At 38.5% G+C, this 27,701-nt stretch overlaps 1 protein-coding gene across 9 annotated transcripts in view; it reads left to right on the forward strand.

The window, feature by feature from the left end:
* The window catches only part of LOC308508697 (adhesion G protein-coupled receptor E2-like), a 46,421-nt gene that overhangs the window by 14,636 nt on the left and 4,084 nt on the right, over positions 1-27,701 (forward strand). For 8 of the 9 annotated variants that reach the window (XR_013995068.1, XR_013995069.1, XR_013995070.1 and 5 more), the window contains 11 exons: positions 5,930-6,076; positions 6,286-6,332; positions 6,460-6,537; positions 6,958-7,135; positions 9,098-9,205; positions 9,397-9,620; positions 9,823-10,002; positions 20,398-20,595; positions 20,860-21,095; positions 26,698-26,764; positions 27,168-27,259. Coding sequence is in view for 6 of the 9 variants with exons in the window: in XM_081075804.1 (XP_080931930.1) it covers positions 5,930-6,076; positions 6,286-6,332; positions 6,460-6,537; positions 6,958-7,135; positions 9,098-9,205; positions 9,397-9,620; positions 9,823-10,002; positions 20,398-20,595; positions 20,860-21,095; positions 26,698-26,764; positions 27,168-27,259 (1,555 nt within the window). In the remaining 3 variants the exon portion in view is untranslated. The remainder of the gene's footprint in view (positions 1-5,929; positions 6,077-6,285; positions 6,333-6,459; positions 6,538-6,957; positions 7,136-9,097; positions 9,206-9,396; positions 9,621-9,822; positions 10,003-20,397; positions 20,596-20,859; positions 21,096-26,697; positions 26,765-27,167; positions 27,260-27,701) is intronic. The other variant, XM_081075807.1, reaches the window with a different exon arrangement.

Genomic DNA, 27,701 nt, shown 5'->3' on the forward strand with positions numbered 1-27,701 from the left:
TTGGAATAAGAAATGAAAAAATATCCTTTTGCCACTACAACAAAAAGAATAAAATACCTAGGAATAAACTTAACAAAGGATGTGAAGGACCTAAAAACTGAAAATTATAAGATATCATTAAAAGAAATTGAAGTTAAAAAAACTGAATATTAAGTTGTTTGTATTATAAAATAAAGTACAATACACTCTTTTATTAAAGTATAGTTGACATACAGTATTATATTAGTTGCAGGTGTACAACATAGTGTTTCTATATTTATATACCTTACAATGTGATCACCACCATAAATCTAGTGTCCATACAAAGTTATGATATTATGTATTATATCCTTTGTTCTGTACATCCCCATAACTACTTTATTTTGTAACTAGAACTTATTCCCTTCCAACTTTTTCGCCCATCTCCCTCACCCTCCCTTCTGACAAACCATCAGATTGTTCTCTGTATCTGTGAGTCTGTTTCTGTTTTATTTGTTTGTTTTATTTTTTTAGATTCTACATATAAGTGAAATCATACAGCATTTGTCTTTCTCTGTCTGACTTATTTCACTTAGCATAATACTTTCTGGGTCCATCCATGTTGTTGCAAATGGTAAGATTTCATTCTTTATTATTGCTGAATAATATTCCATTGTATCATACAATATATTTTTAAGAAAAGCTTAGCAGACGTATTAATTAATGACTTTTCAATGCATTAATCATTTCGTACTACCCATTTTTATTATTTACATAGTTGTTTGAATAATGTTTTAAAGTATTTGAAATAACTAAGAGACAAGGGGTGTTTAGTATTCACAAAGAGAAAAGTGAAATATTAAATCTTTCAACATTAAGAAATGTGACATCAATATATTTGCTTTGAAATTATTTCACTTTAAAACATCAATCTTGGGAGCATTATGTTGTTTATAAGCTTTTCTCCTAAAGGAGAAAAACCTCTGATCCTAAGTTGAGAGGGGCTCCTCCACTCTACTGCCTAGATTAGACAGAAAAAGCTGTAGTAAATAGTGTTCAAGCTCCACCAGAGTTTCTAAATTAGCAAAAGACAATCAAATTTGTCTTCTAATTAGAAAAGAGGGGAAGATAAGTTTGGAGCCAAATAAATTTCAAAACACACACACTTACTCAACATTGTGACCACAATCACATGGCTTCCTCATTTCTCACTCACAGACTTCTCTGAGAAGGAAGAGACCAAAATAAGTTCCCTCTGAGTGTGGCATTTAGAATAGACCGACCACCCACCCCTTAGGTTGTGGGCAATACTGGGGTTGCCGTGGACAGTAGAGCTGTGGCTGCAGCCACAGAAACTCAAGGAAAAGCATTAGCCAGTGGGTTTGTGGGCTTGGTGAGCTGGATAATCACAGCTTCAAGTTACCCCTCAGGCTCCTGCGGCAACACTAAGGGATGGACAAACACCATTTGGCTGGAAGCAATTCCAAGATTCCTGAATGGATCACTGTATTTGTTTCCTATTGTTGATATAACAAATTGCCACAAATTTAGTAGTTGAATACAATGCCAAGTATTCTCTTACAGTTTTGGAGGTCAGAAGTTTTAAATTTTTTTTTGTTTTCAATTACAGTTGACATACAATATTATTTTAGTTTCAGATATACAACATACTAATTAGACGTTTGTATAACTTATAGCATGATCCCCTGCTAAGTCTAGTATCCATCTGACATGATACAGTTATTACAGTATTATTGACTATATTCCCTATGTTATACTTTATATCTCCATGCCTATTTTGCAACTATCCATTTGTACTTCTTAATCCCTTCCCCTTTTCCACTCATCTCCCCAACCCTTCTCCCATCTGGCAACCATCAAAATGTTCTCTGTATCTATGAGTTTGTTTCTGTCTTCTTTCTTTATTTTGTTTTTTAGATTCCACCTATAAGTGAAATCATATGGTATTTGTCTTCCTCTGTCTAACTTATTTCACTTAGCATAGTGCCCTCTAGGTCCATCCATGCATTGTAAATAGTAAGATTTCATTCCTTTTTATGGCTGAGTAATATTCTATATTATATTCGATATATACATATACATATATATGTATATATACACATATATATACATATATATATCATGTATATGATATATACATATATATATCATATATATATACATATATATATATATATATATATATATATCACTTCTTTATCCATACATCTAGTGATGGACACTTAGGTTGCTTCCATATCTTGCCTACTGTAAATAATGCTGCAGTAAACCTGTGGGTGCATATGTCTTTTTAAATTAGTGTTTTGAGTTTCTTCAGACAATACCCAGAAGTGGAATTGCTGGGTTCTTCTTTGTCTCTTGTTATAGCCTTTATTTTAAAGTTAATTTTGTCTGGTATAAGTATTGCTACCCCAGCTTTATTTTTTTGCTCTTTTCCATTTTCACAAAATATGTTTTTTTATCCTGTACTTTCATTGTGTGTGTGTGTGTGTGTGTGTGTGTGTGTGTGTCTTTTTATCTGAAATGAGTCTGTTGTAAGCAGCACATGTAGGGACCTTGTTTTCTTATTCATTCAGCCACCCTATGTCTTTTGATTGGAGCATTTAGTTCATTTACATTTAAAGAAATTGTTGACTCATATGTAGTTATTGCCATTTTATTATTCATATTTTTTTCCTTTCTGTTCCTCAAGAGGTCCCTTTAACGTTTCTTGTAATACTGGTTTGGTGGTGATGAACTTCTTTAGCTTTTTCTTGTCTAGTAAGCTCTTTATCTCTCCTTCAATTTTAATGATAGCTTTGCGGGGTAGAGTGTTCTTGGTTGTAAATCCTTGCTATTCCTCACTTTGAATATTTCATGCCAATCCCTCTGGCCTGCTTAGAAATCAGCTGACAATTTTATGGGAGCTTCCCTTGTAGGTAACTAACTGATTTTCTATTGCTGCTTTTAAGATTCTCTCTTTGTCCTTACCCTTTGGCATTTTAATTATGATGTCTTGGTGTGGGCTTCTTTAGGTTCATCTTGGTTGGGACTCTTTGTGCTTCCTGGACTTGACTATTTCCTTCACCAGGTTAGGGAAGTTTTCCATCATTATTTCTTCAAATAAGTTTTCAATTCCTTCTCTCTCTCTCTCTCTCTCTCTCTCTCTCTCTCTCTCTCTCTCTCTCTCTCTCTCTCTCTGTCGTTCTCCTTCTTCCAGTATCCCTATGATGTGAATGTTGGTATGCTTGATGTTGTCCCAGAGGCTTTTAAAGTATCCTTATTTTCTTGATTCTTTTTTCTTTTTTCTGTTCTGACTGTATGTTTTCTGCTATCTTATTTTCCAAATTCCTAATTTGATCCTCTGCTTCATCTAATGTACTGTTTATTCCCTCTAATGTATATTTTTAAATTTCAGTTATTGTAGTCATCATTTCTCACTGGTTCTTTTTTTTATGCTTTCTATCTTTATTTTTATATTTCCTATCTCTTTGTTAAAGTTCTCACTGAGATTATTGAGCATCCTTATAACCAGTGTTTTGAACTCTGCATGTAGTGAATTGCTTGTCTCCATTTTGTCTAGGTAGTTTTCTAGAATTTTGAATTTTGTTCTTTTCTTACATTTAAAACATGTTTCTATGTCTCCTCATTTTGGCCGCCTTCCTGTGTTTGTTTCTATGTATTAGGTAGAGCTGCTATATCTCCTGGTTTTGGTAAAGTGGCCTTATGTAGGAGGGCCCAGTGGCATAGTCTCCCCATTCACCTGAGCCAGATGCTCCAGATGTGTCCCTTGTGTAGGTTGTGTGTGCTTTCCTGTTGCAGCTGAGCCATGATTGCTGTTGGCATGTTGATGGGAGGGATTGACCCTGAGGTTGATTTGTTGTGAGGACTGGACGTGACTACAGTTGGGCAGGGGCTGACTCTACTGAACACAGTTCACTTTAGTGGGGCTCTGGTGCCTGCTCAGTCTGTCCTTTGTGTATGTCATTTGTGGAGGTGGTTGGGTGGTGCTCTGGTGTGATCTGAAGCTGGTCACAGGGTGTGTTGGTTCTGGGAGGAGTTTTGGTGCAGGCCAAGTTCAATCACTGCCTGCATCCTGCTTGGGCCCACTTGGTCTGAGCTACAAAGTGATCTGCAGATGGTTGCCACTTGTGTTGGGCTTGGAGGTAACTGGAAGAGACTAAACTGTGACCTGAGACTGCTGCCACTAGTGCCGGGTTATGGGCTTCTTAAAAAGAGATACAAGATATGCCGAGGTCAGCTGCTACTTGTTTGGGGTTTGTGAAACTTTGTCTATAGCATGAACCAAGACAAGAAATTTGCATGGGAAAGCCACTGGAAGTGGCTTGGTTGGGTCCAAGAGATGGATGCTGGTGGGGTCTCAGGGAGTCACTATGTCAGGGTGAAAGTTGTTAGCCAGGTTGATGGAGAGTCAGATATGATTACCACCTGTGCAAGCTTGTTGGGTTGGGGTAGGTCTCAACAATGGAACAGGCTTCTGTCAGCACTTCTGTCTGGGAGAAAGCTGCTTCTCCAGCCAGACAAATCAGTTCCTCCCCATATGTCCCTGGCACCTTTCAGTCTGCCGCCCCAGTGCTGGAGCTCAGAGCAAGTGAGTCTTTCAGTCGTTAAGTCCGTGCATGGGCCCTTTAAGAAGAGCAACCCTCCATCTCACTCAGCCACAATCTCCACTTGTATTCACAGCCAAAAGTTGTGGGGACTTCTCTTCCTGGCACTGAGACCTGGGTTTGGAACTCTGGTGTGGGGCTGGGACCCCTCACTCCTCAGGGGGAACCTCTGCAGCTGAGATATCCCTCCTGAATTTTAACCACCACATGTGGTTATGGGACCAGTCTGCTTCACATCTCCACCCTTCCTACCAGTCTTGTCATGGCTTCTTTGAGGATTCTTTGAGCCTTCATTATAGGATTTCTGTTCAGCTAGACTTCAGGTGATTCTCAACGATGGTTGCTCTATAGTTTAGTTGTAATTTTGATGTGGTCGTGGGAGGAGGCGAGCATAGCGTTTACCTCCTCTGCCATCTTGATTGGAAAACAGAGGTCAGAAGTTTTCAATGGTTCCTTCTAGAGGCTCTAGTGGAGAAACTGTTTCCTCATCTTTTCTAGCTTAGAGGCTGCCTGCATTCCTTGGTTCTGGGCTCCTTTATCCCTCTTCAAAGCCAAAAGCATATTTATCTATCACCTCTTCTCCTCTCACCTCCTCCCTTCCACTTAAAAGGACACTTGTGATTACACCAGGTGCACACAGATTATCTAGGATAATCCCTAGTCTCAATATCCTAAATCACAAAATTCAAAATTTCTTTTGAACAAAAGGTAACATATTCATACATTCCAGACATTAGAATTTGGACATATTTGAAAAGGCCATTATTCTTTCTACTACACTCACCATCAACCAAACAGCTCTGCCCTGAGATCTCACACACTCACATAGTTCTTGTCTCGCCCACCTTTCTGGAATGTAGAGGCCAGCAAACTCCTTCTATGAAGGTAGTAAATATCTTAGGCTTTGGGGACCACAAGGTCCCTGTCAGAACTATTCAACTCTGCCATTATAGTGTGAAAGCAGTTATAGACAACACATAAATAAATTGGCATGGCTGCATTCCAATAAAACCTTATCTATGGATACTGAAAGTTAAATTTTATATAATTTTCATGTCACAAAAGATGGCTCTTCTTTGATATTTTTGGCCATTTAAAAATATAAAAATTATTCTTAGCTCATGGACTGTACAGAAACAGTAAGCAGGTAAGTTTGACCTGAGGACCATAGTTTGCCAACCCTTGCCCTGAGTGCCATCATTAGATGACATCTATTTCAGCTATGATGGACTCCTTGATGCCTAAAAATGATGGTGGAGAGTAGTAAGATTGGGGTTGGTGATTATAAGGATGGCCTTAGCATGGCTTGGATAGGGGACCAACCCTCTTTTTTATGTCTCCAGATGTGGATGAGTGCAGCTCGGGACGACACCAATGCCACAACTCCACCTACTGCGTCAATGTGAGACAAAGCTACAGATGCTACTGTCCCTATGACTGGGTGACCAGATCTACGCCTCTGAATAGTCTAAACACCACCATCTGTAAAGGTATATGGTCTTGACACATACAAATGCATGCACACATTAGCACCCACATGTGTACACACATATACATGTATGCAAACCACATTGGCACATATATGCATGCATGCACACCCATAAGAGGCAAGTACACACATGAATGCACACATATGCATACACTCACAAGCATGTACATACACACATGCTAATGGTTGTCCTGCCTCTTTTCCCTGCAGAGGCCCCTTTCTCCTCATGGACACCACCTTCTGGAATTAACAGTCAGGTAGGTGAAGACTCAGTGGAAAACCAGGAAATAGACAGACCCTTGCCAACACTATCTTGTGTCTTTACCCTCTCCCCAACCCCCCCCCCCAGTATCTCTGACCTACCCTCATGTTCCCTCTCTCCAGAGCCTCTCCCAGTTCTTTGACAAAGTCCAGAAGTTATCTCGAGACTTCAGTCCAGCCTTGGCTGAGAATACCATCCAGGTAAAGTCAGAACCAAGAAAGTGGCAAGATATGGGAATCCCATAGATACTTGGGTCACTATGGTAGTCGTGCAGCCAAGCTCCCACGTAGTAGACACTGCAACTGGCCTCTCACTCATGGTGGAGAGAAGGCTGGGGCACTCTGGTATCTAGAAGCACTTTTAAAGACACTCAGGTGCACTAATTTATGGTTCTTTCCTTATTGTTGGTTCGGGACTTTGGGTTTATGTCATCCTTTGAAATTCTTGACCCAGGTTGACCTCTGAGTGGCTGAGATTTAAGCAGCAAGGGTCATCTGAGGAATTGAATTCAGTGCCATTGTTATTTTCCAAATAAACAGTTCTCTGGGGCTAAATAATCAGAGTCTTCATGCAGCCCCTGTGGTCTGTTGCCCACTGACTCTGTGTCCCCATTTCTTCAGGATCTTGTGCAGGAAGTGGATGAGCTTTTGGAGACCCCTGGTGACCTGGAGAGCCTGCCACACTCAGAGCAGCACTGTGTGGCCACCAACCTGCTCATTGGCCTGGAGGATGTTCTGAGAGGGCTGAGCCAGCTCTTGCCTAATGGGCCATTGACTCTGCATGCTCCTGCAGGCACAGGTAAGTACCTGGGTCTGCCCCAGGCTCCTGCTCCACCTGTTCACCATCTAATTCCTCTATCTTCCTAGAGACTGCTCCATTGGAGCCAAGGGACCACACTCACATCTCAGAATTTTATTTAAAATTAAATATTACTCATTAATAAGTCCTGCAAAACTAAGTCCTTTATTTTTTTCAAGCGCAAAGCTTAAAAATTTTTAAATGATAAGCAAAAATAAATATATACAAATATCAATAAGTACATCATTTAATATATCATTTTTACAATTATAACATAAAATACCAGCAATTCAAAAATAAACACTGCTTGCAAATGAATAAAACACAATTAATCTTGAAACATTGAAAATTCCATATTATTATTTAAAGTACTATTTTAAGTACAATCTTAAATAACATTATTTCAATGGTTTCATTGTAACATGTTTATTTTTGTGCAATTTTATCAGCTCTTTCAACACCTATACTGCCCAGGGAGATGATGAAGAGAGAATTAAAAACTGACTGCAAATATTTTCCTCTGACTCCTTCATCCTCAAATAATCTGGTCATTGCAATTATTTTGTTAATGGTTCTATTTTTACTTCAAAGAAAGCATTTCCAGACTTTTTTTTTTAACTTTACTATATGTAGATGGCAATTACCAGGCATACTCACCTTGATCAGGTGTTTTACAACAGTATTATTGGGATATAATTTACACACCATATACTGCCACTTTAAAATGTTTAATTAATGGTTTTTAGCATATTCACAAAGTTGTGCAACCATCACCACTAAATAATTGCAGAACATTTTCATCATTTCAAGAAGAAACCCCATACCCATTAGCAGTCAGTCCCATTCCTGGCAACCACTAATTTGCTTTCTTCCTCTACAAATTTACTTATCCTGGTCACTTCATACAAATGGTCATACATATAATATATGGTCTTATGTCGTTGGCTTCTCTCACTCAGCATGTTTTTAAGGTTCATCATGTTGTAGCATGAATCAGTACTTCATTTCTTTTTATTGTCAAATAGTATGCCATTATATGGTTATACACGTTTTATTTATCTATTCATCATTTAACGAGCACTTGGGTTTTTTCTGCTTTGGGGCTCTTACAAATTAATATTCATGCACAAATATTTGTGTAGATATATGTTTTTACTTCTTTTGGGTAGATAGCTAGGAGTGGAATTGATGGAACATATAGTAACTCTATGTTTAACATTTTAAGAATGCTAAACTGTTTTTCCACAATGGCTGCACCATTTACATTCCCACCAGCAGTGTATAAGGGTTCCAATTTTTTCAGATTGTTGCCAACATTTGTTATTCTTTGAGTTTTTGATTATAGCCATCCTAGTAGGTGTGAAGTGGTATTTCAGTGTGGTTTTAATTTTCATTTACCTAGTAGCTAAAGATGTTAAATGTCTTTTCATGGGTTTACTGGAACTTTCTATATCCTCTTTGGAGAAATGTCTATTCAAATCTTTTACCCATTTTTAAACTGGGTTATTTGTCTTATTCTTGAGTTTTAAGAACTCTTTGTATATTCTGGACACTAGACCCTTGTCAGACTTTGAATTGCAAATACCTACCTCAGATTTAACAGTTGTATACATTTAAATTTTTTAAATCTTTGAGCTATAGTTAGAATCGTCACTGCAACAGAAGCCTTGCCTTGTCCACGAGCATTTTCTTCCTTTCCTTGAGATTATGCAGTTTTAGTAGAATATTTTTTAAATAAGTGCAACCTTTGGAGACACTTTTGTTTTCAGCATTTAAAAATGCTCAAGTAACAGTATCAAACCAGCCACATTACTCTCATTTTAGTACTTATAATTTATAATTATAATAATTTATAATTATAATTATAATATGTGATTTACCAGCATACTGAAAAATATAATCCCAGTATTGCAAGCAATAACCTGACTTCTCTCATCCTTCATGCCACTGCCACCACTACAGAACTGTCTCTGAATGTGCAGGAGCAAGGAGTTGGAGATGTCACCTTGGGCCAGAGCCAGGCAAAGATGCTGTTGAACTGGGACGTGGTGCAGGAATCTGGTGACTTGGGTAATGACTGAGAGGGGGAGGGGAAGGCCACTGAGAACTTGCCATGAGACAAGACAGCCAGGATGTGACACACAGAGAATTAAAGATTAAAATAAAGTGTAAGGTGGGTAGCGCCACTAGGGAGAGTCCATGTGAGGAGGAAGGAGCCCTGATGGTGACCCTGAGATGTCAACCTTGGCCTCGTCCTGCAGGCCCTTCTGTCGTGGGCCTTGTCTCCATACCAGGGATGAGCAAGTTGCTGGCTGAGGCCCCGTTGGTCCTGGAGCCTGCGAAGCAGGCAGTTCTGCATGAGACACACAAGGGCTTATGGCAGGGAGTCTCCCCCATCCTGCTCTCAGATGTCAACTCCGCTTTTCTGAGTGACAAGGACACCCAGAACCTCAGCTCCACGGTCACTTTCAGCTTCTCCCACCATGTAAGTGCTGGTGGGATGGCACTGTGGATGTGGGAGGAGCCTGAGTCCTGGACACGGCCTTGCTGCTCATCTCAGTTTGGGGGGCTCCCCCACAGGTGCATTGCCTCTCCAGGAAAGTCAGCCCTTCCTGAGTCATCTTTGACTCAGCATCTCTGAGTGGCAGAACCACTAATCAGCTCACACCTGTGCCCTGTTCCTACAGCCAGTGATCCCTGGGCCAAGGGAGGAGATGCTCTGTGTCTTCTGGGAACATGGCCAGGATGGATGTGGTCACTGGGCCACCAAAGGCTGCTGGATGGTGGGCACCAGAAACACCAGCACCACCTGTCAATGCACCCACCTCAGCAGCTTTGCCGTCCTCATGGCCCAGTACGATGTGCAGGTGAGAGCTCTAAGAGGAGCTATGAGATAGGAATGCTTGGAACTGCAGGGACTAGAAAGAGATGTGATAAGAGAGGTCAGAGGCAATCCAGTGAAAGCAGCCACATCAAGGGCCAAACTGTCCTTCTTTCCTGGCCAGGCAATGTGGTTTCTTCTTTTGTGCGTTCACCAGGAATTGGGATTCACCCAGGTTACCTCAGGTAATGGTTATATAAGATATAAGAATGAGAACTCTTAACTAAATGGCCAAGCTTTCAGGAAATCCAGAAAAATTCAACAATTCATCTCCCCCCCCTCAAAAAATGTGTTTTTTCATGACACTTTGTTATAGAATAGAGTGCGTTGTGAGTTTCCTAATATAAATTTTTGAAGAGATAAAAATATTTACATGGTTTAAAACTCAAAAGGAACAGAAAAGGGTAACATTGAAAAGGCTCTTTCCCACTCATATTGCTCAGTGATCAGGGCCCTTCTTAGAAGAAATATCAGTTTCTTCTGAATCCTGTTAGAGGTATTTTATGTATGAAGAAGCACATACGCATAATACACAATTTTGTTTTCACTCAAGCCATTGCATGCCATATTCACTCTCATGCATTTTTTTTTCACTTAAAATATTTGAGATGTTCTATATTGGCATATAAAGAACGTTCTCATTCATTTTTACATCTATATAGCTTTCCATTTATGGCTGTTCTATAGTCTAACAAGTTCTAACGATAAACATTTTCTTTTCAGTATTTTGCTTCTACAATGTTTCAGTAACATTGATGGGTCAAATTTGTAGTTATAATTTTGATAGATATTGCTACATTTCAACACATTTATGTAGCTACTCAGCGGATTCCTTTAAATTTTAAAGTTTGGCAACAGTACCATCATTCTTGGCTATTCATCCCAACCATCCATGCTAGGTGTTTAAGTGTATAAATTCAACTTTTATTTTCTTTTGGAAAATAATGTCTTGAAATCGATTTTTCAGTATTTACTCTCTTCATTAATTTGATTTTCTTCATTGAATACTCCAATTATGCATATTGTGGCTCTCTTTTGCCTGACTCCCATATTTCTTTTTCCTCTGACTTTTTTTTTTTCATTTCAGGTGTTCAAAACAATGTAATAGACATTTGCACCCCTCACAAAGTCATAACCCGCCCTCCCTCAATCTACTACCCCTCTGACATTGCACATATCTATTACAATTTTATTGACTCTTTTCCCAGTGTACTCCACTTGGTAGACGACTAGATTAAGAAACTGTGGTATATTTATACAATGGAGTATTCCTCTGATTCTTTTTCACCTCTTTTTTAATGTTAATTTTGCTCACTGTTTTCTATTTTCATTCTCTATGTCCTTTAAGCTGTGTTTCCATCAGGATCTATTCTTATATAACATCCTTAATTTTTGCCTTTTTACTGTAGGGCTTTTTCCTTGCCCTTTATTTACTGAGCTTTTCTGATACAAAATTTCATTAAGACCTCTCTTCTCTGAGATGTTTCACCTCTGCTTTTATTTCTTGCTTATGAAGGCAAGCGCTTCCTTACATATTCGTATTCATGGTAAATAACATCACAACTTTCATTTGCTCCATGGTAAGTAACAGTTATTTGGCAAATCTCCCTTCCTTAGAATTTTTTTCTATCTTTTTCTTTTTGTAACATTTTCTATAAATATTGTGTTTGTTCTTCTGATTACTTATCTTTAAAGCAAATGGTTCCTGGAGGAGTTATTTCCAAGATATTTCTGTGAAAACATGGTTGTGGCTATATTACAAACTATCACAGAGATTTTATGTGAGTTTTAAAAATTTATCCAAGCTAAATGAAACGTCAGTGGTGAGGCTTTCCTGAGCAAAATCTGTGTTTTCCTCCACAGGCAGAGTCAAATTTCTTCTGCAAATATGGTCTATTTGTGCAATTATACACCTTGCTTCAACTCCTCTGAATCTTTAAACAGACTGGTATAAGGAAACTCCTGCCTTCATCATTTCCTCTATCATAATCATGAAACAGATTATTCAGGTTTCCTCCCATGTGCACCTCTAGTCATTCTTCTCTAATTTTACCATCTCTTCCAATTATTCTCTAGTTCCACAGAAAATTGAAATGGTGTTTTTGTTTCTGGCATTTGGATTATTTCCAAGAAGAGGGCTGTGTGTGTGTGTGTGTGTGTGTGTGTGTGTGTGTGTCTTCAATACCAAAATAATTGATATTTGCTTTCAGCCAAGGGTTTCCTTTAAAACTTGAAAAATACTAAAATTTGGAATGAGGAAAATGGGAGGGTAAGAGGAGAGACAGATAAATGCATGTGCTTTTGTGGTCCATCTTATTTTTCCCACCCCATAAATATTATTCTTTCTCATCTATGCTAATACAAATACTCATGAAGGTGACCTCAGGTAATTGGGTTTGGTAGGAAATGGGGCTAAAATGGAGTATCACTTCTAGGAAAGCAACATGTAAACCTAATAAGCTTAGTGATGCACAAATTTCAGGAACAAAATACAACTTTCATGGGTTCAGAGGCTTAGTATCTTGAAGAAGGTGTGACAATTAAGTTCACGAACTAGTTGCATGCTGTTGCTAACCTTATTTTGATGTCAGAGGGATTATTCATTATGAATTTGTACCAACCGGACAAACAGTTAACCAAGTTTACTATTTGGAAGTGCTGAAAAGGCTGCATGAAAGTAGGATGACCTGAACTTTTCGCCAATAATCCATGGCTCTTGCATCACGACAATGATGCAAGAGCTCACACGGCACTGTCTATGAGAGGGTTTTTAGCTAGAAAACAAATAACTGTATTAGAACACCCTGCATACTCGCCTGATCTGGCTCCGAGTGACTGCTTTCTTTACCTGAAGATAAGGCGAATATTGAAAGGAAGACATTTTGATGACATTCAGGACATTAAGGGCAATATGACAGCTTTGATGGCCATTCCAGGAAAAGAGTTCCAAATTGCTTGGAAGGGTGGACTAGGTGCATAGCTTCCCAAGGGGAGCACTTCGAAGGTGACCGTAGTGATAGTCAGCAATGAGGTATGTAGAACTTTCTCTAGGAAGAGTTCGCGAACTTAATTGTCTTCCATGGGTACCACTGAGTAGAATAAACAGCTCTGTCTCCCCATTGGACATCAGACCCCCAAGTAATTAATTTTTTAATTGACTTTATTGGGGTACAATATATTTGCATAAATGTCAGATTATAATTATACAGTTCATGAGTTTTGACAATAATAAGACCCCTGTAACTACAACCCCAATTGAGATATAGACCCTTTCCATAAACCCAGAGAGTCCCTAATTCCAATCTCAGTCAATCTTTCATCTACACACCCAGGAAACTATGGATCTGATTTTTATCTCCAGAGTTTTAATTTTTTTTTTGAATTCACAAAATTAATTTAATTTGAAAACTATTGAAATATTTTTTTAATTTATTGGGGTGACAATTGTTAGTGAAATTACACAGATTTCAGGTGTACAATTCTGTATTACATCATCTATAAATCCCATTGTTTGTTCACCACCCAGAGTCAGTTCTCCTTCCATCACCATATATTTGATCCCCCTTACCCTCATCTCCCACCCCCCGCCCCTCTTACCCTCTGGTAACCACTAAACTATTGTATGTGTCTATGAGTTTTTGTTTCTCATTTGTTTGTCTTGTTCTTTTGTTGTTTTGGGTTTATATACCACATATCAGTGAAATCGTAGGGTTCTCTGCTTTTTCTGTCTGACTTATTTCACTTAGCATTATACTCTCAAGATCCATCCATGTTGTCACAAATGCTCCTATATCATCTTTCCTTACCGCCGAAGTGTATTCCATTGTGTATATATACCACAACTTCTTTATCCATTCATCTATCAAAGGACATTTTGGTTGTTTCCATGTCTTGGCCACTGTAATGAACGTTGGAGCACACGTGTCTTTATGTATAAATGTTTTCAAATTTTGGGGGTAGACACCCAGGAGAGGGATTGCTGGGTCATATGGTAATTCTATTCATAATTTTTTGAGGAACCACCACACTGCCTTCCATAACGGCTGCACCAGTCTCCATTCCCACTAACAGTGTATGAGGGTTCCTTTTTCTCCACAGCCTCTCCAACACTTGTTATTTGTCTTGATGATAGCCATTCTGACTGGGGTGAGGTGATATCTCATTGTGGTTTTTATTTGCATTTCTCTGATGATTAGTGATGTTGAGCATTTTTTCATATGTCTATTTGCCATTTGTATGTCCTCTTTGGAGAAATGTCTCTTCAGGTCGTCTGCCCATTTTTCAATTGGGTTGTTTGTTTTTTTGTTGTTGAGCTTCATGAGTTCCTTGTATATTTTGGATATTAGCCCCTTATTGGAGGCACTGTTTGGAAAAATCTTCTCCCATTAGGTCGGTTGCCTCTTTATTTTGTCGATGGTTTCTTTTGCTGTGCAGAAACTTTTAAGTTTCATATAGTCCCATTCATTTATTTTAGCTTTTACTTCCCTTGCCTTTGGCGTCAAATTCATAAAATGCTCTTTGAACCCAAGGTCCATAAGTTTAGTACCTATGTTTTCTTCAATGCAGTTTATTGTGTCAGGTCTTATGCTTAAGTCTTTGATCCATTTTGAATTAATTTTGGTACATGGTGACAGATAGCAGTCCAGTTTCATTCTTTTGCACATAGCTATCCAATTCTCCCAGCACCATTTATTGAAGAGGCTGTCTTTCCTCCATTGTATGTCTTTAGCTTCTTTGTCAAAAATTATCTGTCCATATTTATGTGGTTTTATTTCTGGGTTCTCAATTCTATTCCATTGGTCTATGTGTCTGTTTTTCTGCCAATACCAATCTGTTTTGATTATTGTAGCCCTGTAGTACAAGCAAAAATCAGGGAGTGTGATACCTCCAGTATTGTTCTTTTATTTAATATTGCTTTGGCTATTCGGGGTCTTTTGTGGTTCCAAACAAATCTGATGATTTTTTTGTCCTATTTCTTTAAAAAATGCCATTGGGATTTTGATGGGGATTGCATTAAATCTCTATATGGCTTTGGGTAATATGGCCATTTTAACTATGTTGATTCTTCCAATCCATGAGCACGGAATGTCTTTCCATTTCTTTGTGTCTTCTTCAATTTCTTTTAAAAATGTCTTATAGTTTTCAGCATATAAATCCTTCACATCCTTGGTTAAGTTTATTCCTAGGTATTTTATTCTTTTTGCTGCATTGCAAAAGGAATTGTTTTTTCTATCTCTTTTTCTGAGATTTCATTGTTGGTATATAGGAAAGCAATGGACTTTTGTACGTTGATTTTGTAGCCAGCAACTTTACTGTATTCATTTTGTTTCTAATAGCTTTTTGGTGGAGTCTTTAGGGTTTTCTATATATAGCATCATGTCATCTGCAAAGAGTGACAATTTAACTTCTTCATTCCCAATTTTGATGCCTTTTATTTCTTTCTCTTGCCTGATAGCTCTGGCGAGGACTTCCAACACTATGTTGAAAAGCAGAGGTGATAGGGGACAACCTTGTCGTGTTCCTGAACGTAGAGCAAAGGGCTTCAGCTTTTCACCATTAATTATGAGGTTAGCTGAGGGCTTGTCGTATATGGCCTTTATTATGTTGAGGTATTTTCCTTCCATACAAATTTTAGTAAGTGTTTTAATCATAAATGGATGTTGTATCTTATCAAATGATTTTTCTGCATCAATTGATAGAATCATATGATTTTTGTCCTTTATTTTGTTTATGTGATGTATCACATTGATGGATTTGGGAATGTTGAACCATCCTTGTGCCCCGGGGATGAACCCCACTTGGTCGTGATGAATAATCTTTTTAATGCATTGTTGTGTTCGATTTGCTAGAATTTTGTTTAGGATTTTAACATCTGTATTCATCAGAGATATAGGTCTGTAGTTTTTTTGTGTGTGTGTTGTCCTTACCAGGTTTTGGTATCAGGGTAATGTTGGCCTCATAAAATGAGTTAGGGAGTACTGATTCTTCTTCAATTTTTTGGAAGAGTTTGAGCAGGATTGGTATTAGATCCTCTTTGAAGGTTTGGTAGAATTCACTGGTGAAGCCATCTGGTCCAGGACTTTTGATTTTGGGAAGGTATTTGATGACTTATTCAATTTCGTTACTGGTGATCGGCCTGTTTAGATTTTCCAGTTCTTCATGATTCAGCCTTGGAAGGCTGTATGTTTCTAAGAACTTGTCCATTTCTTCTAAGTTATTAAATTTGGTGGCATATAGTCCTTCATAGTATTCTTGGATAATCCTTTGTATTTCTGTGGTGACCGTGATAACTTCCCCTTTTTCATTTCTGATTTTGTTAATTAGTGTCTTCTCTCTTTTTATCTTAATGAGTCTAGCCAGGGTTTGTCGATTTTGTTAATCTTTTCAAACAACCTGCTCTTTGTCACATTAATTTTTTCTATTGTCTTTTTGTTCTCTATTTCATTTAGTTCTGCTCTGATTTTTGTTATTTCCTTTCTTCTGTTGACCTTGGGTTTCGCTTGTTCTTCTTTTTCGAGTTTTTTAAGGTGTAACATGAGGTTATTTATTTGAGATTTTTCTTGTTTCTTGAGATAGGCCTGTAATGATATAAATTTCCCTCTTAAAACTGCTTTCGCGGCATCCCAAAAATTTTGGTAGGATGTATTTTCATTGTCATTTGTTTCTATGTACCTTTTGAGCTCTCCTCTAATTTCTTCTTTGACCCAGTCGTTCTTTAAAAGTATGTTGTTTAATCTCCATGTATTTGTGTTTTTTCCTGCTTTCTTTTTGCAGTTGATATCCAATTTCAAAGCTTTGTGATCAGAGAATATGCTTGGTATGATTTCAATCTTCTTAAATTTGCTGAGGCTGATTTTGTGTCCCAATATATGGTCTATCCTTGAGAATGTTCCATGTACACTAGAAAGAATGTATAGTCTGATGTTTTAGGATGAAATGCTCTATATATGTCAATTATGTCCATTTCATCTAATGTGTCATTTAGAGCTGCGATTTCGTTATTTATCTTCTGTTTGGATGATCAATCCATAGCTGTCAATCATGTATTTAAGTCCCCTAGTGTAATTGTGTTTTGGTCAATTTCTCCCTTTAGTTCTGTTAGTAGTTGCTTGGTATATTTCGGTGCTCCCTGATTGGGGGCATAAATATTGATGACTGTTATGTCTTCTTGTTGTATAGTCCCCTTTACCATTATGAAATGTCCATCTTTGTCTCTTGTTATCTTTTTCACCCTGAAGTCTGTTTCATTGGAAATCATTATGGCTACACCTGATTTTCTCTGGGTACCATTTGCTTGGAGTGTCAATTTCCACCCTTTCACTTTGAGTCTATGCTTGTCCTTGTAGCTGAGATATGTCTCTTGGAGACAGCATATGGTTGGGTTTATTTTTTTGATCCAATCTGCTACTCTGTGTCTCTTTATTGGTGAGTTAAGTCCATTTACATTTAGGGTGATTATTGATATGTGAGGATTTCCTGTCATTCTGTCTTTAGTTTTCTGGTAAGGCTGTGTCTCCATTGTTTCTTTGCCTTTTTGTTGTTGTCTATTATTTCTGTGTAGTGGTATTCTATGATGTTTTCCTCTGTTTCTTCTTTTATTACAGTATATATTTCAGATCTGGATGTTTTTTGAGTGGTTACCCTTAAGTTTATGTAAAAGAAAGTTTGATATTTAGAGTATTCCAGTTTCTTCAGTATGCTTACTTTCTCTATTCCCATATTCCAGTTCAGGCCTTTACGCTCCCCCTTTTTATGTTTCGGTTGCCACAAGTTGTCCCTGTTGATGGTGGTCTAATAGCCTACTTTAGTATTTCTTGTAGTGCAGGTCGGGTATTAGAAAATTCCCTCAGCTTCTGGATGTCTGGAAAGGTCTTTATTCCTCCTTCATATCTAAAGGAGATCTTTGCTGGATATATTATTCTTGGTTCATAATTTCTCTCTTTCAATAGTTTGAATATTTGGTTCCATTCCCTCCTAGCTTGTAGAGTTTCTGCTGAAAAATCTGATGATAATCTAATGGGCTTTCCTTTGTAAGTTACCGTCTTCTTTTCCCTGGCTGCCTTGAGGATTCTTTCTTTGTCATTGATTTTAGACAGCTTCAATACAATGTGCCTTGGTGAAGGCCTGTTGGGATTGAGGTAATTAGGTGTTCTATTTGCTTCTTGGATTCGAGGATCCAGTTCTTTCCACAAGTTTGGGAAGTTCTCATCGACGATTTGTTTGAATATATTCTCTGTTCCCTTCCCTCTTTCTTCTCCTTCTGGTATGCCCATTATTTTTATATTGCTCTTTCTGATGGAGTCAGAAAGTTCTCGTAGAGTTCTTTCATTTCTTTTAAGTCTCAAGTCTCTTTCTTCTTCCATCTGTGTAAATTCCAGGTTCCTATCTTCGATGTCACTGATTCTTTCCTCCATCTGGTCAACTCTACTACCTAAGCTGGATATTTTATTGTTAATTTCTTCTATTGAGTTCTTAATCTCCAGAAATTCTATTTGGTTCTTTTTCAAAATTTCAATCTCTTTTGTAAAATGCTCATGTTGTTCTTTGATTGCATTTCTGAGTTCATTAAATTGCCTTTCTGTGTTTTCTTGCATCTTGTTGAGTTTTTTCAGAACTGCAATCTTGAATTCTCTATCATTTAAGTCACATGTTTCCATATCTTTAAGTTCCTTTTTTGGAGACTTTTCACTTTCTTTCTGAGCTGCCTTGGTTATTCATGGCAATTGCTGATTTATTATTTCTCTTCCTAGACATCTACAGAGTGGCTTCTGCAACAGGTTGATAGGTAGAGGTCTTTCTTTTGTTTTCCAATACTTGTTGGTAGAATGTTTTATTTTCTCTCCGACTGCAGCCTTTTTTTTTCCTCTCTCACACAGTAGTGCTGTTTTTTCTCTGCACTATTCCAGTTTCTCACAAAATGGGGGGAATCCCTGGTAGATGGGCCTCTCCTCTCTCAACAGTTTGCCTGGGTCATAGGGCGCCACGTCCTTGCGGGGGTGCAGAGAGCTTTTGAAGTTCCAAAGCTCTTTCTGCACCAGATTCAGAGCCCATATGTTTCAGCAGTTCTGTTTAGTTTTGCAGGGATCCGCCCAGATAGTGGGGCCAGGAGCGGGTTGAGTTGTGAGAGGTGGCGCAGGCAATGGCGGCGACCACCACCACAGCCGGTCCCGCTTCCACAGCTCCCTCCCCTTTGCGTGAACTAGTTGGGCTGCAAATCTGTGTCTGCGGTCCACAGTTCTCAGAACAGCAAATATTCTGTTCTTTTTGATCTGACACTGCTACTGTTCCACTTCTACCACCAGGCAAGTGGTGGGGGGGGGCGAGCTCTGAGAGGCGAGCTCTGAAAGGGAGCTGCCAGTCTCAGTGCCTAAGGCTTCCGTTCTCTGCTCGGCAGTGAAGGCTTAAACCACCGTTTTCAGCCTTCTTCCCTCAGTCTTTGCTCCGAGGTGTCTGCCGTGAGCGTTGGGTTCAGCCATGGTTATATGCTGCCCCCTCAGCCCTGTGAGCTGTAAACGGAACCCTAGCAGTCCGTGTTCTTCCCTCTCCCGCAGCTGCGGTAGTTCCAGGATGCAGCGAGCTCGGAGCCCTGATCTAGGTCTGCAGCCTGCACCCGTGTGGTTCCGTCTCCGCACTTCTGCCTTCCCTCTTCCCCCGCTCACGCAATTCTCCCACCTTAGGTGAATTCAGTAGTGGGCCTGTTCGTCTTGCCTGTCTGCTGTACAGGGAGTCCTTTTTGGAGTTATTGTTGTTCAATTAATTGCAAATTCCAGGGGAGCTTTACAGAGGTTCACCTCATGCCGCCATTTTGATGACGTCTCCCATAGTTTAATTTTGACTGTTCTAGAATTATTCAGTAGTATAAAATCATTCTCTTTCATGTCTGGCTTCTTTGTTCAACATAATGTCTATGGGATTCTCCCATGTTACTATATTGTGTGTAATAACTATAGGTCATTCCTTATAATGCTCTAGAGCGTTGCATGTATGACTACACCACAATTTATCTGTTCTCCAGTTAAAGGACATTTGCATTGTTTCCCAATAGGCTATTATGAATAAAGCTATTACGAGCATTCTTAAACTTTCTGTTTGTGAACATTTGTTTTCATTTCTCTTGGATAAATACTCAGAAATGTAATTGTCAGGTCATATAGTCAGTATATGTTTAACTTTATAAGAAACTGCCAAACTCCATTCCAGTATAGATGTTACCTTTTACCTTCTCACTTAGCAGTGTATGAGAGTTCCAAGTGCTCCATCTTGCCTACACTTGGCACTATTGTTGTTTATGCTTTGCTATTCTAGTCTGTGTACTTTGAAAAGCACAATTTTACCCCAGAGCAGGAAAGTGTGACTGTGATCTCTCTTCGCTGGGTCCCAGGAGGAGGATCCCGCCCTGGCTGTGATCACCTACTTGGGGCTGAGCCTGTCTCTGCTGTGCCTCCTCCTGGCGGCCCTCACCTTCCTGCTGTGCAAAGCCATCCAGAACACCAGCACCTCGCTCCACCTGCAGCTCTCGCTCTGCCTCTTCCTGGCCCACCTGCTCTTCCTCACGGCCATCGACAGAACTGAGCCCAAGGTACTGACACTGTCCCAAAAGACCCCCTCCCCTGCCCAGGGGACGCGGAGTTCATGGGCCCATGCTGCATCGACACCTTAATAAAATGGCCTTGGATTGTGGGAAGGTTAGAGCAGTGAGTAGCCACTTTCACACCAAGTGAGGCAACCAGCAGACAAACCCTCTTGTAACAACTCCTTCATACACATCCGAGTTCTCCCCAATGGCAAGGAGCAGGAGAGGTCCTGGGGCCTCCCCTCCCCTGGTGACTCTCACTCCCCCCAGGTGCTGTGCGCCATCATCGCTGGTGCCTTACACTACCTCTACCTGGCGTCCTTCACCTGGATGCTGCTGGACGGCCTGCACCTCTTCCTCACTGCACGCAACCTGACGGTGGTCAACTACTCCAGCGTGAGCAGGTTCATGAAGAAGTTCATGTTCCCTGTGGGCTACGGAGTCCCGGCTGTGATCGTGGCCATTTCCGCAGTGTCCAGGCCTCAACTTTATGGGACACCCACCCGGTAAGTGCAAATTCCCACTGTCCTTGTCTTCTCCACATGACCAGGGCCAGCAGGGAACCAACGCAGTATTTTGATTTCACAAGAATATGATGAACAGCGAAACACTCAATAATCGCTCCAAAGACGTCTTCCAGGTGGAATATTATCTTCATTCAAGTAACTGTTTTTAAGTCCTAGAGTTTTAAGTGTTTTAAATATTAATTATATAGAATATTTAATAATTATATATATATAGAGTATAATATTAACAATACACTTATATAATATTAATGATTGCTAATGATTATAAATTAATATATAGTTAAAATAATTGACATGATAATTTTTTGAACTTTTAGATTCAATTACTTTATATATTAATTATATATTATATTAATGACTATTTATTGGTATAACATTAATTGCATCTTGTAGATTAGTAAATGTATATTAAATATTTATTGCATTAATTAAGAAAACTTCTTTGGTTTTTATTTATTTATTTAAAATAGTTGTTATACAATATTGTATTAGTTATACTTATTTCAGTATAGTGATTACACATTTTAATACTTTACAATGTGCTCACCCCACTAATTCTAGTAATCATCTGTTACTGTGCAAATTTACCACAACATTACTGACTACATTCCCCTTAATTTTTTCACTCATCCCCCCACTGAAGAGACAGTTTTAAATGTTCTAGAAAGCAAAATTGAAATGAGAGGATGGCACTGGTTTGTGTAACCTACTTCTCCTAATTCTAAAAGCAGTGGAGGATGATTTAGATGGTGAAATAATTATTGTTACCCAAACTAAGATTTATAAATCTCTTCTGACATGCAGTCACTGTTTTAAATATTTTTCATTTATCAGCTCAAATCATCCTCCCAACAACCCTCTGAAGTAGAAGCTAGTATTGTATGAGTTTTACAGATGAGGAAACTGAGGCAAAGAAATTACTAACATGGCTAAGATCCCACAGCTGGTTGGTGGCAGAGCTGGGATCAAATCCACACAGTCTGGTGTTCACATTATTTTCCTATGCTGATAAAATTGATTTTCACCTGCATTGGATGAGCCCTGGCCAACTGGCCTTCCTAGGTTGTTTAGCATATAAGTCAGTAAACTTTATCTGTAAAGGGCCAAAGACTAAATCTTTTCAGCTTTGTGGTCTCTGTTACAACTACTCACCTCTGTTCTTGTAGCACAAAAGCAGCCACAGACAATATGGAAGGGAATGAGTGTGATCGTGTTCTAGATAAACACAACTACAGAAGCATGTGGCAGCCCAACTTAGCCTGCAGCCTGCGGTTTACCAACATTGTCTTAGTAGCTTTCTCTTTGAATCTTCTGGTGGATCCGTCTAACTCTTTCCATGGTCTCAAACCTCCCACCTCACTGACAAGTTCCTCATTTGGGAGCAAGTTCCAATTCTGTCATTTCTATCAAGGTGGCCTTGACTTACTAACTCTGTTTCCTTAAGCATCAGATGCCTGACACATGATCAACTGAGTCTCTATGTTGTTATGAGGAATAAATTATGTAATGCAAATGAACCCTTACTTAGTACTCTTTTGAGTTACTGTTACATTTTTTCTATTTCTTCTTTCGTGTCTCAATTTTTTCCACCTTCTTCATGGCTACTTATCCTTCATATGTCAGCATAAACATAATCAGTTCCCTCAGGGAACCCTTCCCGACTATCCGAATCTCCTATACCCCAGACTAGGTTATGGATCCAGCTTGATGTTCTCATAGCTCTTCATACTTGATCATAAAACTCATCATTTTGATTGTTCTAATTGTCTAATTGCTGATTTTCCCACATCCCTGAGGACTTAATCCAGTCAATGTTAATCATAATTGGGTCCTCAGAGCCAAGCACAGATCCTCATATAGAGAAGACATATTTGTCCACTAAACCATAAATTAATTTATTGAATCTTTTTTGAATTAAAAAATTGATGCTTATTTCTGTGGGTCAAGACTTAAAGTAGATTTTTTAAGAGAATCAAAAATTTTAAAAACCAATTTATTGGGCAGCCAGTTGGCTCAGTGGTTGGAGCACGGTGCTCATAACACCAAGGTCACCGGTTCAATTCCCACATGGGCCAGTGAGCTGTGACCATAAAACTGGATTGAAAACAATGACTTGACATGAAGCTGTTAGGTCCTGGGAAAACACTGCTCTCCAACATTCCCCAATTAAAAAACAACAACAACAATTTATTAAGTTGAGACTGACATGTAAAAAGCTGTACATAACCCCAGGCTAGATTTAATAAGGAAAAAAAGAGAAAAGACACAAATTTTTAAAAACTCAGAAATGAAAGAAAAGTTACAACAGATACCAAAGAAATACAAAGAATCAAACAATACTATGAAAGACTACATGCCACCAAATTCAATAACCTAGAAGAAACAGACAGGTTCTTAGAAATAGATAACCTTTCCAGAATGAATCATGAAGAACTGGAGAATCTAAACAGATAAATCAACAGCAAAGAAATTGAACCAATCATCAAAAACTTCCCAAAAAGCAAAAGTCTGGGGCCACACGGCTTCACTAGTGAATTATACCAAACATGAAAAGATGATTTAATACTGAAGTAATTATTTAATGATTTAATGATTCAAAGATGATTCAAACTCCTCGAAAATACGAAAGAATAGGCAAAACTTCCTAACTCATTTTATGAGGCCAACATTACCTGGATACCAAAAGTTGGTGAAGCTAACATACACACACACACACGAAAAGAAAAGAAAAAAAAACTACAGGCCAATATCTCTGATTAATACAGATGGAAAAATTCTAAACAAAATACTAGCAAATCGAATGCAACAATACATTAACAAGCTTATACATCATGGTCAAGTAGGGTTCATTTCAGGGGTGCAAGGATGGTTCAACATATGCAAATAGATTAATGTGAAATACCACATAAACAAAATAAAGGATAAAAATGATATGATCATATTAATAGATGCAGAAAAAACATTTGACAAGATACAACATCCATTTATGATTAAAATATTTAATAAAATGGGTATAGAAGGAAATTACCTCAACATAATAAAGACTATATACAACAAACCCTCAACTAATGGTGAAAAACTGAAAGCTTTTCCTCTAAGATCAGGAATAAGAAAAGAATGCATCCTCTCATCACTGTTATTCAACACAGTATTGGAAGTCCTAGCCAGAGCAATCAGACAACAGAAAGAAATAAAAGGCATCCAAATTGGGAATGAAGAAGTCAAATTGTCACTTTTTGCAGACAACATGATTCTTTATATAGAAAACCCTAAACTCCATCAAAATACTATTAGAAACAATAAACAAATACAATAAAGTTGCAAGATACAAAATCAATGTACAAAAATGCTTTGCATTCCCATATACTAACAATGATATTTCAGAAAAAGTAATGAAAAAAACAATTCCTTTTGCAACTGCAACTAAAATAATAAAATACCTAAGAATAGCTTAACGAAGAACATGAAGGACCTGTACACTGAAAATTATAAGACATTGTTAGAAGAAACTGAAGAAAACACAAAGAAAGATATTACGTGTTCATGGATTGGGAGAATCAACATAGTTAAAATGGCCATATTACCCCAAGCAATACACAGATTTATGCAATCTCCATCAAAATCCCAATGGTATTTTTAAAAGAAATAGAATCAAAAAGATCAGCAGATTTGTATAGAATCACAAAAGACTCGAATATCCAAAGCATCCTGAGAACAAAAGAACAAAGCCAAGGTATCACACTCCCTGACTAGAAAGTGACAATAATCAAGAGCATGGTATTGGCAGAAAAACAGACACACAGACCAATGAAACAGAATTGAGAACCCAGAAACAAACACACATCAATGGGCAGATAATTTTCAAGAAAGGAGCCAAAAACATACAATGGAGAAAAGAAAACCTCTTCAATAAATGGTGCTGAGAAAATTGGAAAGCCTTGTGCAAAAGAATGAAACTAAACTGCTATCTGTCACCACATACAAAAGTTAACTCAAAGTGGATCAAAGACCTAAACACAAGTCCTGAAACAATAAACTATATAGAAGAAAGCATAACGTACTGAACATATGGACCTTGGGTTTAAAGAGGATTTTATGAATTTGACCTCAAAGGCAAGGGAAGTAAGAGCAAAATTAAAGAAATTGGACTATATCAAACTAAAAAGATTCTGCACAGCAAAAGAAACCAACAGCAAAATGAGGCAACCAATGAAATGGAGAAGATATTTGCAAACAACTTCTCTGATAAGGGGCTAATATCCAAAATATATAAAGAACTCAACAACAACAAAATATCCAATTAAAAATTGGGCAGAATACTTGAACAGACACTTCTCCCAAGAAGACAAACGAAAGGCCAACAGATATATGAAATGATGCTCAACTTCATTAGCTATTAGAGAAATGCAAATCAAAACCACATTGAGATACCACCTCACACATGTTGCAATGACTGTTATTAACAAGACGGGGAAAAACAAGTGTTGATGAGGTTATGAAGAAAAAGGAACCTCATACACCATTGGTGGGAATGTAAATTGGTACAGTCACTATGGAAAACAGTAAGGAAGTTCCTCAAAAAATTAAGAATAGAATTACCCTATGACCCAGCAATCCTTCTTCTGGGTATCAACCCAAAAAATCTGAAAACATTTATCTATAAAGATATATATACCCCTATGTTCATTGCAGCATTATTCACAGTGTCCAAGATGTGGAAACAACCAAAGTGTGCTTCAATAGATGATTAGATAAAGAAAATGTGGTACATATATACAGTAGAATATTACTCAGCCACAGAAAAGATGAAATACTGCCATTTGCAACAACGTGGATGGATCTTGAGAATATCATGCCAAGCAAAATAAGTCAGAGAGCAAAAGTCAAGAACTATATGATTTCACTGATATGTGGGATATAAAACTGAAAGCAACAAATGAACAAGACAAACAAACAAAAATTCATAAACACTGACAACAGTTTAGTGATTACCAGAGACGAAGGGTGGTGGGAGGTGGTAGAAGAGGGTAAAGGGGGTCAAATATATGGTGACAAAAGCAGATTTGCCTTGTGTCGTGAACACACAAAGCAATATAAAGATGATGTTTTGTGTAAATGTACACTTGAAACTCATATAATTTAGTAATCAATGTCACCCCAATAAATTTAATTTAAACAATCAAGTCAGATGAAATGGTAGAAAAATAAATATGTTGCTGTTTAAGGTGAAAATAAAGCTGTGCATATTTAATGTGTAGAACCTGATGAGTTTGGAAATAAGAATACATCCATGGAACCGTTACCACCATCAAGGGCATACAAGGTTCAATTATGAAAGATAAAAAAGTGTGCAAAAACGATATAGCATAGGGCTTATAACTAGCTATTGTATTATATACTTATAATTGACTAACAAAGTAGACCTCAGGTTAAATGTTCTTACAAAAAAAAGTAACTAATATTAAAATAAAGGAGGCAAGAGGAAACAATGGGAGGTGAGGTTCATGGTTATTTATTGATTCTTTTTTCGACAAAGGCAAAGGCAAATACATTCTTCAATTTCTTTCCATCTCTTTCTTAGATGCTGGCTCCATACAGACAAAGGATTTATATGGACCTTCCTTGGCCCTGTCTGCACCATCTTCTCTGTGAGTAATGGCTGACATCAGAGCATCCTTCCTGCCCAGCTCAGGATACAGTCAAAGAGCAGGTGTATCAGGAGGGTTACAGGCAGGGAAAGCAATCATTCCAGTCTGCCAAGGACCGAGGAGGCTCCCAGGAGGGACAAGTCAGTTTTAAATGAGGATTGAAGAGGTTTCCTGAGATGTTGGACTTTCAGTGTTAAACTTGGAAATTCCCATGCAAACTGGGATGAGTTGGTTACCCCAGTTACAGGGTAGGAATGTGCCTGGGTTACTGGTGGTTTGGTCTGTTTTCCTATGACTGCTATGAAATACAAAACTTCTTACCTGCTGGGTTAGGTACTGGATGAGCTTGGACAAAGGTTTAAGATGTGGAATGTATTCAATAAGCCTTGTGGGGTTTCTGCAGATTAATTTGGCTTTCTTTCTGATGACCTTCTGGATTCTGAAAAACAAGCTCTCCTCACTCAACAGTGATGTGTCCACCCTCCAGAATACGAGGTGAGATGGAGCCGAGGGGCACACCACCCCCTACAAAGCAAGGTCCAGGAGCAAGGCCACATGGTTCCAAGCTCCCGATGTCCTTTCACAGGGATTCTGAGGGGGCTGGAGGAGAGAGGTGCAGCCACCCTCCCTGGAAACGAGTTCAGATACTGTGGTTGGCTGCTGACACCCATTTTGTTCCTGCATAACCCCAGCGTGAAACTACCTCAGCTTCAGCAAGCATTGACTTTGTCCTGATAAAAAGAAATTACTTCCATTGCCTTATGAAGATCCTAAAACCATTTTCATCTTTATAACATTTTAGGAAATCACATCAGTGTTCCCAGAACCCAGCGTGCACATTCATGCTCACACCCTCATGGACGTTCTTCCCTCTGCCCTTTCCACTCCTCCACCTGGTGGAATTAGATACCTTATCCAGGTATCACATCTTCTAATA

The sequence above is a fragment of the Rhinolophus hipposideros genome (assembly GCF_964194185.1).
Source record: "Rhinolophus hipposideros genome assembly, chromosome: 16".
NCBI lineage: Eukaryota > Metazoa > Chordata > Mammalia > Chiroptera > Rhinolophidae > Rhinolophus > Rhinolophus hipposideros.